General features: G+C 40.2%; 1 protein-coding gene across 1 annotated transcript; it reads left to right on the forward strand.

The window, feature by feature from the left end:
• The first annotated feature begins 4,330 nt into the window (after positions 1 to 4,330).
• On the forward strand, positions 4,331 to 16,731 carry LOC135479517 (putative serine protease K12H4.7). The gene is made up of 10 exons (XM_064759384.1): positions 4,331 to 4,546; positions 5,747 to 5,928; positions 7,209 to 7,348; positions 8,295 to 8,390; positions 10,466 to 10,613; positions 11,136 to 11,250; positions 12,049 to 12,253; positions 14,193 to 14,286; positions 15,062 to 15,276; positions 15,735 to 16,731. The coding sequence occupies exons 1-10, from the start codon at positions 4,331 to 4,333 to the stop codon at positions 15,845 to 15,847; spliced, it is 1,524 nt and encodes a 507-aa protein (XP_064615454.1). The 3' UTR covers positions 15,848 to 16,731.
• Positions 16,732 to 18,193: the final 1,462 nt, after the last annotated feature.

Below are 18,193 nucleotides of genomic sequence, written 5' to 3' on the forward strand. Positions count from 1 at the left end.
TAAAGGAGGTAACCACTGCTAGATGTCGCTCCTGTCAATCTAATATCGCTCTCCCGTTGCATGAAGAATTATCTTTTTGTACATCAGTGACAGTACGATATGAGACAACTTGTGTGGAGAGAAGCAAAGTTCGTCTTCATGAGGACGGACTCTCACATGTTACTCCAGATTTCACCATCCTAAGAAAGTGTGTCTTTAGCAGCCTTTGGCTGTCTGGCTACAAATTTCATAGACTGCTTCAGTTCATGTCAGGTAATAAACATGTAGCACAATTCAAAGTTTGTTGTAAAGTTTTTGATATTGCCAATATGGGTGAGTCGGCATTAGCATGTCATATCGGTGGAATAAAAACCATGAGATTGATCCCACACTCATGCCAACTGAGTTCATGGCACCAGTGCCAACGGAAATGCTGGCAAGTTGAAAGTCAACTCCCTTAACACTTCCCAGGTCTGAAAATAACTTTATCTAAAATCAAGGACTTTCCATGATTTTAAGGACATGCACGAACACTGCCATCTCACTCTGCTCTAACTTAGTGGTAAGTGAGATCGCACTGAAGTGATCGCAGCCTTCCAATAAGCCACATTCACATTTCAGGATGCTTGCCACTATCTGACCAAACTTGCCACAACAGAGCAGCCATGGTTAAATTAACACTCAGTCGAGGAGGGTGGCCTTTGAAGTTTGAGGTTGTAGTTGATATGCACGGCCAATAAAAACGCAACATTTCAAAGTAACACTTTCTACTGGTCACTTTCTCTATCCATTTTACCATCAGTTACTGTCAATGTGGGCACAATTTCCAAGGCAGAATTTTCCATGAAACAGGTATTTCAGGTTGTCAGCATACTGTCGCTAGGTTACAGTTGAGGTTTCCAAGTGAGAATTAGCACTAAATTTCTATATACTGCAACATCTTGCGACATTTCTATTAAAAAAATGGCGCCCGTTTGAAATGCGAAAGTGACTTATTAAGTTATGCTTCAAGACAGATATTTCGGTTAAAAACGTGATAAATGAAGTAGATCTGTTTTTCCTGTTTCACAAACTAAAGTGAGCTATGCATCTGGTAGTTGCGGAATGGGTTAACTCTTATCGAGCAACGCACTGCAGTTGCAAGAGTTACGTAGAGAAACAGCCCCAAATGTGTCGAATTGAAAGTTAGGAACATTTACTGCTGTTCACACTCACATTAAATCTTCCCAAGCATAAATCGAGGTCAATTTCCTGTTCTTTCAAATTAACTAGGGCTAACCTGTTCTTAGGTTGTCCTAAACACTAAATGACAAAAAAGGACATCTTTGGGATCTACCCTACTGTGGCCGCCATCTCCATAACTCTAAAGGCCATAAAGCTGCTATGGCATAGGTTCGGAAAATGTAATTATTTTTCATGAGCATACGTGATTGTCATGGACTTTTTGGATTTGTCAAGTCTCACACCAGGTTAATAAAAAACAGAGATCACACGGATGACGTCGATTTATGCTAGGCAAATGTTTCTTACCGTGAATGCGACACATTTGTTTCTCTTTGTAACTCTCGCAACACATATGTTGCTCGATGAGAGTAAACCTACGCTGTAACTATGCGTCTGGCTAATCCTGGAGCGCTGTCAGCTATTAGCAGGCATTTACGAGCCCCATGCTCAGAGAAAAATGCATTTCATCTCCCCCTTTTTTTTTCAGCCGGCTGTCACCTCGGATCAAATACTGTGTAACCTGCCCCACTTCAAGTTACGTTTTGACGGCAAAAACAACAATAACTGAACGATCTTACAACACAGATATCAGCTTGAAACATTAGGCATTATTTCTATTGTCAGACAGTTATCTTATCCCATTTCTTTTACCTGTTATCGTGCAGAATTGCTCGACAAGCGACTCAGTGTCTCTTTCCTTAGACGTCGCCATGTCGCTTTCGCGGTAACCCAAAACGAGGCTCAATAGGAGTAGGCTAACCTCCACACGAAGAAGAGCTACAACACTAAATCTTGGGTGGACGATACTTTTATTCTAGAACTCTAAGATGAAGTCAAAATGATAAATTGATATTCTACACTAAATGGACAAGTGATTACTTAGGTTAAATTGAACGTGTTAGTTACTTGTGTGTTTCGGAATGAACTGTTTTGCATGAAAATGCTCAGGAAAACCTAGGTTTAGCCATGGAAGTAGAATATTTTAACTCCATGGTTTAGCTTCAAACAACCAGTGCACCTTTTTAAGAACTAGGCGTAGAGTGCTTACAATTTGAGGGCGTACCGGTTGGGTGGCTCAAAGACATTAGAATATAATTCGTACTTTCGCACCCACCCATGGTATGAATATACTCATCGCAATCTAAGCTATTAACCTTTTGATATCTGACTACTTTCACGACTGCCAACATGACAGGAAACAGTTTGAAAAATATTTTATAGCGGGAAGACGCATGCGACTGTTTTTATTTCTTTCTCTATCTGAATTAAGAGCTCAAGACATTTTTGATGAGATAATTTCCAATAATAATCACACAAAAACTCTAGTGTCTTTGTCTGAAGAAGACATAGGCCCTATGTAGGCCTAAATAACGAGTGGGTGAACTAAATATAATTATCAAAGGTGAATAAATATAATAATTATCTAAGACGGATTCGTATCATGTTTTTGTGCCCCACGAAGAATTTGTGGGTGGGGGAACCAGCCTGGATTAACAATGCATTAGTCTTTGGCACGTGTAACGCACAGATTTTCTACCGCCGATCGACCTCAGTTAAAGATCTGAGTGTTATAGGACTTATGTAATTAAAACCATTTTCGGAAATTCCCACTAACCATGCAGGTACACAGAAAATATGTAGGCCTACATAATAAACATTTGTATATAAACACAAGGTATGTTTATTTATCTGAGTGAGGTTTTATGTCGTACTCAGGAATAGTTCACTTATACTACTGCGGCCAGATTTATGATGGGAGGAAACCGGACAGAGCCTGTGTGAAACTCACGACCAACAGCAGGCTGCTGAGGACCTTTCCCAGTAAGGACGAAGCCAGCATGAGCTGGACTTGCACTCATAGCGACCGCATTGGCATGAGGCTCCTGGCCGGGCCATTGTGCCACGCTGGCACGCAAACCACCTCGGTACAGGAAGCCCCCTTCCCCCGCAACTTAAAAAAATTTTTTTATACTATCATGGGGGAATCGGTTTATTTATGGTTTCATATAGCTCAAAATTATTCTCCTTAAAAATTAATGATTTATTTTCGGATTATTAACTTATATTGAAATTATTATACATGTCGAAAATCGCCCAGTTGTTTCAAACACGTATAAGGAATGTTAAACAATTTACAATGAAACTCCCATTTTTGCTAATTCGTATAGGTTAATGAAGAAATATAGTGTTGAAATGGAGATCAAAGGTTAAACTTCACTTTAGGTGCCTGAGATCAGCATTATATATGGAACTATATGTATACATATAGTCGATGACCTGATACGGAATATCTACCCTTAGTAAAATGCAAGTAGGTCAACAGCTTTGAAAGTTTGGCCTTGTAGGCCTATATTATGCGTACACCATCAAGTACATGTATATATATATTTTCGTTTAAAATTGTTGTTTTTGACCTGCGATTGACATACATCAAGTTATTTTGGGCATGGACCGGTAGTCTAAACTAGCATGACACCTAGGCCCTATACTGCTTTTACCGGCCCGAATGGTAGGCCTACAGTTGGTAGAGCCTCCGCTTCGGGAGGAGATTGATGCAGGGTCAATCCTGGGTCGTGTCAAACTTAAGATCTTGAAAGAGGAAGTTATAACTTCCTCGCTTGGCGTGCATCATTAAGGGAATAATGCAATGACTGCTTTACCCGTATCAGTAGGTTATAAAGGCTCGGGCGGGGCGTCTGACTTGCTTTCGGTAGGTTGTCTCCGTGAATTAGTACTAGACATAAGAGCGGTGGAAATCCGTCCTGCAACAAGGAGTCACGTAACATGCACTCTATGGGCTCTTGCGTCGTCATATGGCTGAAAATTGTTAAGTACGATCTTAAACCCCAAGCACTCACTCACTCTACTGCTTTCATCTGTGATAACATTTCAAATGAGATTCCCTGGGAGACATTAAAAAATAATCTATAAAATATACTCGTGTCACAGCAATCTTTGTTTAATGTAACAATGTTGGTGTGCTCTAACGAAGGTGTTTCTTTTTATCAGATGACCTGTATTTCATAATCAGAACTGCATACCGATACTCAAAACACAAAGTGTACACACTCCAATCCTATCCACGGCACGTGACGGAATACAAATCATGTGACACTGATTGTTCAAAATGGATGCTGTGTTCACCTTTTCGTTGATTGCCGTTCTGCTTGCTGCCAACCCGGTGTGTCACGCCCTCAGACCTCCGGTATTCCTGGGGCGCCATGATGGTGGATTTCTGGGGAATCCGGTTGCATCTGAGAAGACTGGAGCGGTTCCACCGGATCAGTATTTTTCACAAAAGCTTGACCATTTCAACTACATCGATGATTCGTCCTGGCAACAGGTGTAGGCCCTATGTATATCTATTTATTTATAAGCCTCCGTGGCTCAGTTGGTTAGCGCGCTAGCTCAGCGTAATGGCCCAGAAGCCTTTCACCAATGCGGTTGTTGTGAGCTCAAGCCCAGCTCATGCTGGCTTTCACCCGGCCTTACGTGAGAAGATCAGGGTCGTGGGTATATTATGGTACAGCGTTTAGTTGTTAATAAAATACAAAGAAAAAATAGAAAGAAAAATTATAAAAGGTCTTAAAATTATTGAAATTAAGATTTTGAAGCCTCAAAACATAAACAAAAACAACTTGATTAAACAAATTTTACTAAAAATTTAATTGAAAACTGTTTAGGCATGTTCGAGCTCATTTATTATTGAAAAACTTTACCTTTTTTCAATTTCCGGTCGGCTTAAAGATGTTGAAAATGTTAACAAATTAAATGTAACCCGAAAGGTGTGACTTAATTTTTAGCCGGGACGAAAAGGATCGAAATTTAAAGAGGATACATTTCACAGAATATTTGTGTCATAAAGGTTTAATATCTTTCACACTGTTTTTGCATACATTTTGATGAGCATTCAACAATATGTGGATAGACATACCCTGCCTTCGCTGGCATGTGGATTTGTTTAACACTTCAGATCTTGGGATTTAAGTTATATACCGGTATGGCAAAATATTTATTTATTTATTTGATTGGTACGCGGCGCTCAAGAATATTTCACTTATACTCAGGCGGCCAGCATTATGGTGGGAGGAAACCGCGCAGGGCCCGTGGGAAACTGTCGACCATCCGCAGGTTGCTGAACGACCTTCCCACGTACGGCCGGAATGGAAGCCTGCGTAAGCTGGACCTGAACTCACAGCGACCGCATTGATGAGAGGCTCCTGGGTCATTGCACCGGGAATGGGAAAAAAAGTACCGGTGCATGGCCAGTAGTAGTTTTTACTCAATTTTCACAAAATATCTCAAGCTAATCTCCGTTGAAACATTTCTTAGTTTTACTGAAATGTAACTGTAATACTTCAAGGCAATTATATATTACCTTTCGTAGTTGATTCAAAGAGAAAATAAATAATATATGCGTTTAATTATATGTAAGACACTGGGATTGACGAGATGTATAAAGCGTCCGCCTAGTTCACCTTTTACACAACTGTTTGAGTCCAATCAGTTTATAGCACAAATTGGCCCTATTTCTATGCTTCAGCGCTATTTTATAAGCACCCAGTATTACCAGGATAATGGTCCTGTCTTTCTGATGCTGGGGGGAGAGGCAGAGGCTAACCCTCAATGGATGGTCCAGGGGCAGTGGATCAATTATGCTGCTTCTTACAACGCTCTAATACTTATGCTGGAACATCGCTACTACGGAAAAAGTCGACCAACGAGGTAGGGTATCAAATGAAAATGAAGTTTGTTCAAGAAATTTTAAATTAAATTTTATTTTAAATTTTAATTTAATCCGCCGAAAAGTTTTTTGCGCCTTTCCGGCACTAATTAAGACTGTTAAATGCTTCTTTTCACAGAACTCCTTCTAAATTTCTTACTTGGTTTCTGTTGAACGTTGTCTTGGAAATTAGTCTTGCGATTCCTTACCCGGAATTAACGTGCTTTATATATGGTTGACATCTGGTGCACAAATGTCCGATCCGACGACTAGATATAAACGCGTGACGGATTTGCAATAGAAAGACTTGCAGCACATGTCGCTGGATATCTGAGTAACACTTGGCCTTGAAGCCGCAGCCTATACTGCGGAAGCTGGATTCGGTCTTGTGACCTAAAGGGCCAAGGGGTAAGTTTCTCCCTGTATACCGCTAAGATGGGTTGGTCAGCAAGGGTCCACTTCAGAAGTCTTTGAAGTGCTATACTCTCTTAAAGAGGCCAAATGTGTTATAATGATACAACATGTTAAATACTGTAAAATATGAGTGGCAGCATATTAAAATTCGACACTGCGTAATGATTGTTTGCAGGTTGCAACATAGTATTAAAAATAACAGTATTTTTAACATTTTATAATGTGGAACACAAGTGAAAGTTAAAGATAGTGTTAAATTACAATACTTTGTAAGCTTCTAACTTATTAATCATTTAACACAGCACCTAAAAGTGTTAATTTGAATTTAAAATAGATTTAGTTAAAAAAAATTTCTAATTGTTTTGTAAAATGTTTTATTTAAGTGTTAACGTAACATTTCAGTTTTAAGACAACATTCAAAAGAGTTACATTTTAACTTTAAGTTGGTGTTAAAGTGTACTTATGTTGTTTGGAGGTGGGTTTTGGGATTATGGACTTGGAACTCGCCTTTATGGCATACAAACGTATACATACGAGTTTTATAACCATGTCATGTGACAGAATCAAGAATTGATCAAATCTCTTCCACATTCCCTTCCGTCTTAAAAGGTAAAGATTTGCTACGTCAGTGATATGCACCATACTGAATGACGTACACAGTGTGTTCCATATCTTAACATCTTTGCTCCGCGTAATTAAAAAAAAAACAGGAGACATTTTCAACATTTGTAATAAGAAACGCTTCGCAAAAGCACTGAACACAACATACAACATACATTTAACGTCCTCTCATGCAGTGAAGAGCCGACATTTATTTTTTATCCTGAGTGCACTGTCTCAGTATTTCATGTTTTTTTTTTGTCCCCAGTGATCTGAGTACAGACAATCTACAATACTTAAGCGTGGATCAAGCTCTCGCAGACGTGGCTAGCTTCAGACAATTCATGTGCGATCAGATGCCGGAGCTAAACACGACAAAGTGGATCGTGTTCGGCGGATCATATTCAGGTAAATTTTTGACGTGGACGTCTCATTAAACTGCATTAGTTAGTTGATATGCCCCGTAAACAGGGGACAGAGGTTCGATCCCGGGGCGGGTGAAACTTTAAAACTGGTAATCTTGGTTGATTTCCGATTGACATCCAAACAGATTAAGGGGAAGAGCCAAGTTCTCGTTCGCCCGGAGTTGGTATATTGCAGCCATTGGGATGTCTTCAGCGTAGCTTTCCAGAGAGGCAGCATTATTACTAGGTAGGTCTTCGGATTGCAAGACCTGCTGTAAAGAGTGAGTGAGTGCTTGGGGTTTAACGTCGTACTCAACAATTTTTCAGTCATATGACGACGAAGGAATCATTAGGGTGCATGCACGTGTAATGTGCCTCCTTTGTTGCAGGACGGATTTCCACCGCTCTTTTATTTAGTGCTGCATCAGCATATAGAAATGAATTCGCAATGGTGTAAGTTCCAAGTTCCTACCACAAGCGGTTTCGTCGAAACTGGGCTTTACAGGGAAAAAACATTCCGAATAACAATTACTTATTAAAGGACAACCTGCGGATGATCGTGAATTTCTCTCTGGATCTTCCCAATTTCCTTCCACCATAATGCTGACCGCCGTCTATAAGTGAAATATTCTTGAGTATGGCATAAAACACCAATCAAATAAATAAACAAACAAATAAATAAATAAATAAAGTATTAAAGGAAACTTTAAATTTAAAGCAAAGGCAGGATTCTGAGCATGCTCATGTCTTCATGCCATGCGTATCTTTGAGCTTGTTTAAAATAATGAAAAAAAAAAACCGTTCCAAATGCTCGATATTGTAGTGATACTTAACTATATATAGCTTTCTATGAAACAGCCAAAACTTCCATAAGCTGCATTCATTCACTGAAAACACATTTTTTCATTTATTTAACATTTAGTTTGCTATGTCATGTCCTTATTGTACAGGTTCCCTAGCGGCCTGGTACCGCCTTAAATATCCTCATCTGGTGGATGGGGCCGTGGCTTCCTCGGCTCCGATGTACGCCATAATGAACTTTCAGGGTAAGGTTGAAATGTAGAGGATATCATAAGCACTATATATATATATATATATATATATATATATATATATATATATATATATATGTGTGTGTGTGTGTGTGTCTGTGTGTCTGTGTGTGTGTGTGTGTCTGTGTGTGTGTGTATATATGCGAGGTAAACATGTAGCTGGATCTGCTTTTATCAATTGCTTCCATTCAGTGTGATTTTGATATTTCCAAATTTCAAGTGTTTATATTGTATGTAAGCTTGGCAAATCAAGCTTGCTGTTCTTCATTTCATGTGAATTTGAAATTTTTGTATTTTTAATGGTTCATAATTTATTTCCTTTATGTTTGAAATTTCGAATTTCTGCTTGTTCATAGTTCGTATGAGTTTTGTTCCTGTTAGGGTGACATTTGTACTTTCTGCCTGTTCATAATTCGTGCGAACTTTGTTTCTGAGCGTGACCTTTCCAATTTTTGCCTGTTTATATTTCGTGTGGTCTTGACATTTCTATGTCACTTTAGGTCGCGCGTTCGAATCCAGCTCTCGCTGTTTCTGCTGCGTCATTAGGCCAAGGGCTGTCAGTTACCTGGCAAGGTCGGTGGATTACATTGTAATCTCCTCCACAAACTTACATTTTGTTTTCTTCATTTAAGTGAAAAAAAAAACACCAATCATATAATAAATAAATAACTAAATTAAAAACAAACTTTCAGAGTCAATGCTTTCAGCGTGTCTACTAGCGCTTCATGCGTGTGAACATGTCACGTCACAGTGCCTCCTTGAAACTAAAGTGATATGATTGTTTCATATATTTGAATGCAATTCTCCTATGCTGGTCACTGACGGAGTTACCAAAGCAAAAACAACAAAACAAAACGAAAGTTTTTGCAACTCCTAAAGTGTAAATGATATCTTGTGTAACATTCCATCTCGGACTGGCTCCACCGATGCTCTATTCTGATAGGTTACTTGTGACGTTTTCTTAGGTGTCAGCCACGTTTCCTTCAATCTTAAACTTGACACCCAAGGAAAACAGACGTTCCGTGAGTTTTGGGTGCCTTTTCCCAAACAATGGCGACTCGGGTCCAAGCTGGACTGACCAGTGTTCCCGTGTGATACATAAGTACTACAGTACCACGTTGCCCACAGATTGTCATCTCGAAGGAAGCAATGACCAATAGACTATACACAAATTTGGCTCGAATTGCTTTAGGTTGTAAAGGATCCCTATCGCGTTGTAGCGCACCGGTACAAATATCAGTACAAACTGAGTTCAGCCCAAAAATGTCAGAACATTGTTAAAATGAGCAGGGCATACCGAAGCTTGGACCTGCTGGAGATATAATTTCAGTTGATTATAAAGGTGTGTTTAAATCGAAAAACGCTCAGAAATTTTCAAATCGCTGCAATGTCGATAAATAGGCCTACGAATGCGCAATGGAACTGTAGGGTTTTGGGGATGTTTAACCTATTTGTTTTTGCAGGCAAGCCTGTGATATAAAAATTTACCGGATGAAATTCCGTCTTTTGTGAATCAGTGAGATTTTACTCTAACAATTGATGTAAATGGTTTAATTGTTGCAACGTGTACAACCCTACCTCATCGTAAACACAGTGAGGTAAAGAAAAGGTGTGCAGTGTTATAATAAGGCAATTTACAATAGGGGAGTTAGGATAGATTTGTCAACCGTAAAGCAGCCCACCTATGTCATGGGAGTTGTAAAAAATGTTAGCCAAGCTTTCTTGACATTAATTTACCGATCACTTGTCTCGCTCTTTTCCGGAGGCACAATGCACACCTCTTTCCTTTGGGATTTTCTCACATTCACAAAAGTTAAGATTCTTAATTTTCTCCTTCATTCGTCTGCTCTAAATTACTTTTATGAAAACTTTTTTCAGACGCCCAAGTTAAAGTAAAGGTGATCAAAAATAGTTGCCTAACATTTTTGACTGGCCACATGACACATTTTCTACCTTCATCGACAAAAGAGTGTGAACTCCAAACTCCCTTATTCAGCCCACCTCCACGCATACATGTCGCCTAACAACACGCCCTCCGTTACATAGGCCTTCTGTCCTAAATTTGACAGATCTGTTGGTGGCAGCAACTCAGTCCATCTATGCCACTCAATCAAGCTGGTACAACGGCTGGTTTTGCTGGAGCGGGTTTATGAACGGTACAAGCATAATCAACGGCATGGTTTCATATGAAACAAAGAAAGCGGAACAGCTGTTAAAGTAAGATTGATTTATATTGATTACCCTGACTCTGAAGAAAATGTATCTGTGCATTTGTGTCGTCGTAGTTAACAATTTTTCCGTCATATGACGACGGGAAGTTATTCGATGTGTGTACATACACAAGGTCTTCTTGTGTGTATGTGTGTGTGGGTTTTTTTTGTTGTTTTTTTTTTGGCTCGGCGAAGGGAGCCGCCACTGAAGCATCATGCCGAAGACACCAGATATGACACCCCACCCAGTCACATACTGACACCGCGACAATTAACTAGTCCTCTATTTTTGTTAGGCCACCGAAGCGGTCTAAAGTGATCGGGTTTAAGAGCACACTGGTAGCATTAGAATAATTTGTCTCGAAATTCTTCGAACTAATGATATCACGAAGCAATTTGAACGAGTATTATACGCCAGCAGTAAACTACCTTTATAGGAACTCTCAGTCTTAGACTTGTGAAAAAGTGGCTACCAGTATTAAGTTAAACCAGACAAAGTTTGACGGATTATTTCTGAATTTGGTTTCAGAGTTTGTGACAAAATTGATCCTAAAAATATGGATGACGTCTCCAACCTGTTTTCTGTGCTGGCGAGCCTCGTTGAGACTGTCGTACAGTACAGTAACGACAACAGACAGTTTGAGGTAAGGCAACAGTGCAAGCTTTTCTGTTTCCACCATGTTGACGCAGTGCAACACACGCAGATCGGACCACAGCAGCATTTGGCAAGCCAATATAACACCATACTGTTGAAAGAGAAGTAGTGTTTAATTGCCCAACGACCCACTTTTGTCACCAAGGCTCCATCGACGTTAAGAGCGGGTGAATCTGGGATTGGATGTATCCGGCATTTCACGGCATGATACAAGTAGCTTACATTACCAGTGGCAACGCACGATTATTTTATAATTAATCTGGATAAATGACTGTTATATATTAAGAGATAGGGCAGATGGCTAAATGAACTGAATTCATCAGTCAAATCCTTATGAAGGGAAGTTTTTTGGAGTGTTCATGTACCAAAGTCTGAACAAAAAGTTGTCAAACAGTGATCAGTCAAGCCAAAGTAGCGAAAAACTAATTTTTTAGACACTTCATTAAGACACTAGATTAGGGCTGAAATGGGTTTTACAAGCTTCGTTTTATACTATGCAGTCGCTGTGATCTCAAGTCCAGCTCATGCTGGTTTCCTCTCCGACCGTACGAGGGAAGGTCGGCTAGCAACCTGCGGATGGTCTTGGGTTTCCACCGGGCTTTGAAAGGTTTCCTTCAACCATAATGCTGGCCGCCGTCGTAGAAGTGAACACCAATCAAATAAATAAATGAATCATTTTATACTCGAATGTCACTGTTGGCACATGGTGTACTAATATCAGTTGCAAAATGAATTCGACCAGTTAGAAATTGAAAGCCTGTATACTGAGTTGTGGTTCATTTCTCAGGGAGCTCTCGGTACGGATATCAACATAGAGAAGATGTGTAAAGTGCTGACGGATTTTTCTCCCGGAAAGACCTTGACTGACACGTTCGGAGACGTAGTTAAAATGTTACTCAAGGCATACAACGAACCCTGTCTGGATTTCAAATACACTAAAATGATTGACCGACTGAAACAAGTGGACTGGAGCAGTGAGAGTGCCGGCGGAGGTGAGACGGTTTTTTTTAGGAGGCCTGGCTGCTTATTTTTCATCCATATGGGGCATTATTTTTGCACGCCAAACACCGAAGCTTACTGTATGGTGTGTATTTGGCGGATATTTGGCGAAACTTAAGTGACGTACACACGTGAAGGCAGGCTAAAAAGTCAGCGCCTTCAATCCCGCACCTCCAGACCCTTGTTGTGTTGAGCCGCCATAAAACCAGATTTCTTCCCGATCGCTTCAGCCGCGTATATGCAAGGGAACGAGACTTGCTGGAGAGGTTATGGAAATCCTTAGACTATCTTCCCGCTACATTCCTAACCATTGGGTGAGTGAGTGCTTGGGGTTTAACGTCGCACTTAACAGTTTTTTTAGTTATATGACGACGAAGGAGTCCTTAGAATGCGTGTTATGTGCCTCCTTGTTGCAGGACGGATTTCCACCGCCCTTTTTTCTAGTGCTGCTTCACTGGGACGTCTTACCGAAGGCAAGTAAGCCACCTCGCCCGAACCATTATACTGATACGGGTCAACCAGTCGTTGCACTATCCCTAAATGCTGAACACCAAGCGAGGAAGCTGCCACTTCTTACGTGTAACCCGACCCAGGATTGAACCTTGATCCACCGCTCCCGAAGCGGACGCTCTACCAATTGTGCTAGCGGAGCCGTTCCTAACCATTGGTGGTTCATTACTCATTGATGCACAGTCAACATAGTGATGGTACTTATGAATCCACATGGTGTAATATATTAGGGTATTGTAATGGACATAAGTAAACCTGTATATTTGGGAAACGAAGAAGGGGCGATAACTCTAAAGAGGTCGTGGTATAAGAAATGACAAAGTAAAACCATTTATTATACATTAACATTGTAATCAATCATCTTGGTTTTTTTTTCGAAGTTTTGCGCTCAGAGTAAGATAATTTAGGTTGTGACGGAGTTACAGCGTCATTCGATTATCATTTTTTCAACTTTCGGTTGCGCTATACAGTGGTGTAAGCGTATCGGGATTTGACACTAATAACCCTTGGCCCAATAGGGAATTTTTTTCATATTTACAGCGTCTTCGCTGAGAGTTTTTCTAAGGCATTATTGCCCACTTCTATACCTGCACAGCAGAACTACACAAGAGGTGTTACCTGAATATGCATGTATACTTCAATCATATGAAGACGAGGAGTCATTAGGTGTATGTACATATACTATGTCTTATTGTGGCAGGGCGAGTCCATGCTGCCAAAGTGCTGTCGCCAGTGAAGTACCAATCATGCCGAAGACACCAAACATAACACCCCAACCAGTCACATTAAACTGACACCGGGCCAACCTCTCAGTGCTGAACGTCAGTCGAGGTAGCTACAAGTACCATTTTTTAAAAGTTGTTTGGTATGACCCGATTCGGATTTGATCCCTGGTCTCCAGACTTCTAGGCAGAAGCTCTAACCACTAGGGTACCGACACCATCACCTTTGGTGGTAAAATGCATCCATTTTCAGTGAATGCTGATTGGATGCGCTACCTCCAGTCAATACTCTGGCCTCAGTAGCACAGTTGGTAAAGCCTCCGCTTGGGGAGCGGTAGATCCAGGGTCAATCCTGGGCTGTGTCACAACTAAGACTTTAAAAGAAGAAGTTGCAGCTTCCTCGCTTGGCGTCCAGCATGAAGGGGATAACGACTGACCCGTATCAGTACAATGGCTCGGGCGGGGCGACTTACTTGCCTTTGGTTAGTCGTCTCATTGAAGCAGCACTAAATGAAAGAGCGGTGGAAATCCGTCCTGCAACAAAGGGGCACATTACACGTAGATGCACTCTAGGGACTCCTTCGTCGTCATATGACTGAAAAAGTGTTAAGTACGAGGTTAAAGCCCAAGCACTCACTCATTCACTCCAATCAAAAGCACAATGCGAATGTTCACATGTTTAACTACTGGTTGTTTACAGATAGACAGTGGATGTTCCAGACCTGCACGGAGTTTGGTTTTTATCAAACCTCTGATTCTTACGCGCAGCCATTTGGGAACGACTTCCCCTTAAGGTAAATGGTGACTTGGAGTTGTCTCCTCTTAGGCAAACATCCACGTTGACTGTTTTCCATTGCTATACATACATGTATTCACACAACTTATTTCGAGTTCTCATGTTGTCTGGAATTCAAAGCCCACTCGGGTAATGCCTGCAAGATCTCTAAATTGCTATTAATTGTTCGTCATGCCTGGGCGCTTAAGAACAAAAGGATCCACATATATATTAGTGTCCAGTGAACTGTGTGTGACATGTTACAGAGTTAGTGAGGCAGCACTATAAGATTTGTTGGTATTAGGACAAGTTTTCCCGACACAGAATAATAAACGTAATTAACCAAAGTTAGGTTACATCCAACACAAACAGAGAACCAGTTCAGTTTGACAGATAGGAATTCCACTGTCTCTGCCAATGTTAAATTAAGTTAAATTATGACTGTGGGCTGTGTAGGCATTTGTCGAAAAACATCATGGTGTGTGGGTTGGAAACAATTCTTTATTGAAAAAAGACGCGAATTAATACACACTGGGAATATCACCCGTACGAACTTTATCAACAGTTTTGAAAACTTATGCTTTGAATGGTACTGGATTAACGCGTTACTAATAAAGTGTTTTGACTTTTTTTAAGCTGAAAGTTTTTAGAAACTGATATATTATAATGTTTGTTCAAATGATTGACAAATGTGTCTAGAACCTACGTGCGTTCGACATCTCGGCACGGGTCAGGAAAGTCCTTTCTGTACTCAAGCATTCAAACTCATGGGCAGTATATTTCTCTTCTTTCAGCTTTTTCTTACAGCAGTGCTCGGATGTCTTTGGATCAAAGTTCACTGAAACTTTGTTGAAAAGGGGCGTGGAACGGACAAATCTTAACTACGGAGGCATCTTTTTCAAAGGATCTAAAGTGATTTTTCCGAACGGATCATTAGACCCGTGGCATACTATCAGTATCACGATGAATTCTCCCAATATGGACGATATAACTCCAATATTCATCAACGGTGAGTCGTAATATCTGTGTCTCATTTATTTATATTTGTTTTAAGGCTGCACTGATGAGTGTGTTCACTTGTATGACTGTGGTTCGGTTCATAGGCTGAACGGATAGAGCGGATTAAACCACCGCCTCTCGACAGGTACTTGGCAAACTTCCTGACTTAATGCGGCTGTTGACCCAACGAGATTTCGGGACCACTTCACAAATTCAAAGCGATTTCTGGCTTTATCTCGACAGATTCTGAGCGCTTATTCCTCACAGTGCTGAGAGCCAAATAAGGCAGTAACAAGTACCATTTTTAAAGTCTTTGGTATGACCCGACCCGGGTTTGATCTCGGGTCTCCTGACTTCGAGGCATCCAACCATTAGGCCACCCAAGCGGTCAAGAATCAAACAAACAGAGCTAACGATGTTCTTGAAGTTGTTCCATATGTTCCAATTCGCATGCGCGTTTGTTGCCAGGTACTGCCCACTGTGCGGACATGTATCCCAGCTCGCCTAAGGATCTCCCACAGCTTGTGGACGCCCGCCAAATGATTCAGAAGACGATTGGACGGTGGCTGGAAGAAGACTAAACATTGTCATGTGGATTGATCATATTATTATAGCAGATGAAATATCTGTCTCACAAAGTCTCAATACTCATTATTACCCAGACAGATGATTAATTATGTTGGCCTCGGACTCGTTTGGTGACAGAGATAAATAGCGCCAGGGAGCACATCACAGTGTATCATATTCAGTAGTCTAGTCTTAAATAGTCAGTAGTCTAGTCTGCATAATCAAAAGTTTTCGTCTGTGTAGTCTGTAGTCTCGTCCGCAGAGTCAGTAGTCTAGCAAACCCGAACAATAGTGAGAATGTTTTTATAGTGAGTCACCGAAAGTCTAGCATACCGAGAAAAGAATGAAAATGGTGTTTTATGTTGTATGGTGAAATATTATTTAAATGGCCTTCGTGTATTGTATAATAAGGTATAATGTATATATCACTACACAATGGTTTTATAAAGTATTGTTTCTGTCCGTTACATTACTAGTATACCTTAAACTTCAAATTTTGTTACGCGTAAAAAATATTTATTTAGTTGATTGGTGTTTTGCGCCATACTCAAGAACATTTCACTTATACCACGATGAAAAAATAAATCTTGCTTTTCCTTTTTGTATGTTACCCATGTCATGAGTTATCATAGATACATATGCTCTCTCTTGTAAAATACCTACCGGTCCGGATAGCACAGTTGGTAGAGCATCCGCTTCAGGACCGGTAGATCCAGGATCAATCCTTGACCGAGTCACACCTAAGACTTTAAAAGAGGAAGTTGCCATTTCTTCGCTTGGCGTTCAGCATGAAGGGGATAGTGCAACGACTCGTTAACCCCGTATCAGTATAATGGCTCGGGCGGGGCGACTTACTTACCTTCGGTAAGTCGTCTCAGTGAAGCAGCACTAAATAAAAGAGCTGTGGAAATCCGTCCTGCAACAAGGAGGCACATTACACGTACATGCACCCTAAGGATTCCTTCGTCGTCATATGACTGAAAAATTGTTGAGTACGACGTTAACCCCAAGCACTCACTCTTGTAAAATACCAAGTTAAGTTTCAGCTTAATTTTATATATTATATACATGTCTAAAATTTGTTTTACTTTAATATGGATATTCGTTACAGAATACATTGTATGAACACAGACTGTAGGGAACCATACGGAGTGACTGTGAGATGAAATATTTTCCTACTTTAAATTTCATTAGTCATTCTTTGATATACTGGTTTCCTTATGATTAGGTGTTTAGATGATAAACATGTTTTCCTCTAGAGAGAGTCAAAATTCGCTTTTAGGGTTACGTTAAAGGACAAAACATGTTACGGATTTAGGATCTTAACGGGTAAAGAAAACCAGACAAAATATGCGCTTAGATCTTTCCAGTGTACAAAAGGTGTTTCATGTATCACGGTGCGGTATACTGTTAATGTCATAGCATGCTGTTTAATGTGTCTGGCAAAACATGAAGTATATTATAGTTACGACGCAAAAGCTGTTTTATAATGTGTGGTCATTAGTACAGCAAATTGCGTATTGCATTGTGCGGTCAAACGTCCAGCATATTCAACAAAGACATCTATATAACCTGTAGTCTCACTTTGCGCGCACATGCACCTTAACGCTGCAAATATGAAGGAAGCTGATAATGTTGCCGACCATATCAAATATCAGTGAAATGAATTATTTCTCCAGTGTTGCTGCAAAAAAAAAATAATGTACATCTCTAAATAACTCACAAAATGAGCGTAAATCGACCAGTAGAAGTAACTTTTAATTAAAAGCCATCGATGCAGCTTTACATTATACAGTAGTATACAAAAAGCCCCTGACCCTGCACATCATAAAAAACCGAATACGTTCACACAAAACGAATGGTGAATACATGGTGTGGAGATGAGGCAAATACATGGGATTTCCCAACCTCACGACGACTGATAGATTAAACCGGATCGACCGGCATCGGCTTCAAATCATTGTAAAAAAAATATGGACATAAAAAGTTTAATTAAAGAACCACTCCAGTTCCAAAACCTTAATTTGCGTTTTCAAAAACAAAGTACAAAATGATGAAACTCGATTTGCTGGGTATCGTTTTGAAGGACAATGCCGAAAAAATGTTCTTGTAGCTTTCAGAAAAAAACAAGTAACTTATAACGTCCCACTTGACGCTCTCTAACACGAATTTATTGCGTCAAAATCACCTACATAGGCTATACAGATAATATAAGCAAAAAGAGCGTTCCAGGTCATTTCTGCCTAATTTAACGTCCTACTGGGGAAATTGTACTGAAACAACGGACAATTATGCTTCCGAGCGCACTCGTGCAGGTTAAATTATTTTCATTCCTGTGCTGTAAGGCTTAACAAACACTC

This window comes from Liolophura sinensis, chromosome 12 (genome assembly GCF_032854445.1).
Source record: "Liolophura sinensis isolate JHLJ2023 chromosome 12, CUHK_Ljap_v2, whole genome shotgun sequence".
Taxonomy (NCBI): Eukaryota; Metazoa; Mollusca; class Polyplacophora; order Chitonida; family Chitonidae; genus Liolophura; species Liolophura sinensis.